Source organism: Nanorana parkeri, unplaced genomic scaffold (genome assembly GCF_000935625.1).
Source record: "Nanorana parkeri isolate BGI_ZX_2015 unplaced genomic scaffold, ASM93562v1 scaffold10, whole genome shotgun sequence".
Taxonomy (NCBI): domain Eukaryota; kingdom Metazoa; phylum Chordata; class Amphibia; order Anura; family Dicroglossidae; genus Nanorana; species Nanorana parkeri.
In genome coordinates this window covers 691,633-693,065 of record NW_017306278.1, presented here as the reverse complement: position 1 = coordinate 693,065, position 1,433 = coordinate 691,633, and the positions used below count along the sequence as shown (strand labels likewise).

Here is a 1,433-nt window from a genome sequence, read left to right as displayed (position 1 = left end):
GTGTTATTGTTATATTCTGGGGATTTGTTTGTATTTTGGATCAGAACAAGCGCAGAGCTCCGGTAATATGATTCACTTTGTATGAATATTTGATACAATTTATATCACAAAGTTATACAAATAAATCTAACTGGTTACACTGGGAAGAGATGTGATTGGTTGACGATTGCTGGTGGTGGAATTACAGTCAGGATACTCCTGGACGGAGGATGATGGTGGTTGTAGTTACACCGGTGTCAGGATCTCGCTATGTGCCGGTCTCCTGTATCGTCCTGTGACTGTGCGGGATTTCTGAGAGATTCCATCACCTCCCGGACACATTCCTCACCTGCCTGTCACTGGCCGGGGCGCCTCTCCCGCACGGGGCCATCTCACGGCGGACCCTCATTTAAAGGGACAGTAACCCGTACACGTTTCTTGGGTTTGTGGTAGACCGTAAATGATGTGATAACATCTAGTTCTATGTTGCAGAATAGATGTGAATGATTGGTTGGTTTAGACACTCGCTGCGGCCATGTTAGGTTCTCCCTTCATTCTACTCCCATCATCCTCTCCCCTAATCAGAGGTTTAAAGTTTGATCAGTAAAATCTCATAGAAGCTTCAATATGTTGATGTCATTTGAAGTCATTTGCAATATTTTCAATCCTGCAGCTGCAATAAAATAATCCCTGGTGATGCTGCCATTGAGGTCCTTGCATAGCCACTTCCTGTTAGAGGGTGACCACGCTCTGTCCCTATCTCCCAGTTGTTTTCTTGCGTTGTCACACAGGCTTCCTGATGGAGACTACAAATGGCTGTTTTCACAGGCATCGTCTACTGTTGTCACCATCAGCAGCCATCGCTGGAGTGCATGTAGATAGCAAGTGGCTGCAGGAGATCTGCAGCACTGGGATGGATCAAAGGATGCGCTCAGTGCATGGAGCAAAGTGCGTGTCATATATTTGGTGTATACATCCGCAGTTCTTGTGTCGGAAGGTGTCGCCGTTTATACGCCAATGACTGAAATACCAACCGCGATTCTTTATTTGCAGCCCGAGCTGTAGATGGCGGTGAGACGCGTTCCTGTAATGGCCGCCATGTTTTTGTGTCGCCGCGGCCCATTGATTTGTGTTTTCTTTGTGTTTTTTCCAGGCTCACCTTGTGGCCGCCTTTGAACAGAGCCTGAGCAACATGACCATCCGGCTGCAGAGCCTCACCATGTCCGCAGAGCAGAAAGTAAGTGCGAGGTCGTCTTTGCCGGAAGGAAAAAAGAAACTTCTGTGTGCTTGAGAAAGAAAAATAAAACAATAGCGTCCGACTCGGCTGTTCACACCGGGAGGAAGTGCAACAGATTCTCACCTGCTTCTGTACTGCTGATTCCTGAAAGATAAATGGTAGGATCTACCTGGACTATGATCAGTCCCAGGAGTGTCACAAAACACGCTGGACCCCC

General features: G+C 47.4%; 1 protein-coding gene across 1 annotated transcript in view; it reads left to right on the top strand.

Moving 5' to 3' along the window:
- NAV2 (neuron navigator 2) overlaps positions 1 to 1,433 on the top strand; it is a 224,746-nt gene that overhangs the window by 201,976 nt on the left and 21,337 nt on the right. Inside the window, exon 25 of the mRNA XM_018554770.1 lies at positions 1,133 to 1,216. Within this exon, the coding sequence (XP_018410272.1) occupies positions 1,133 to 1,216 (84 nt within the window). The remainder of the gene's footprint in view (positions 1 to 1,132; positions 1,217 to 1,433) is intronic.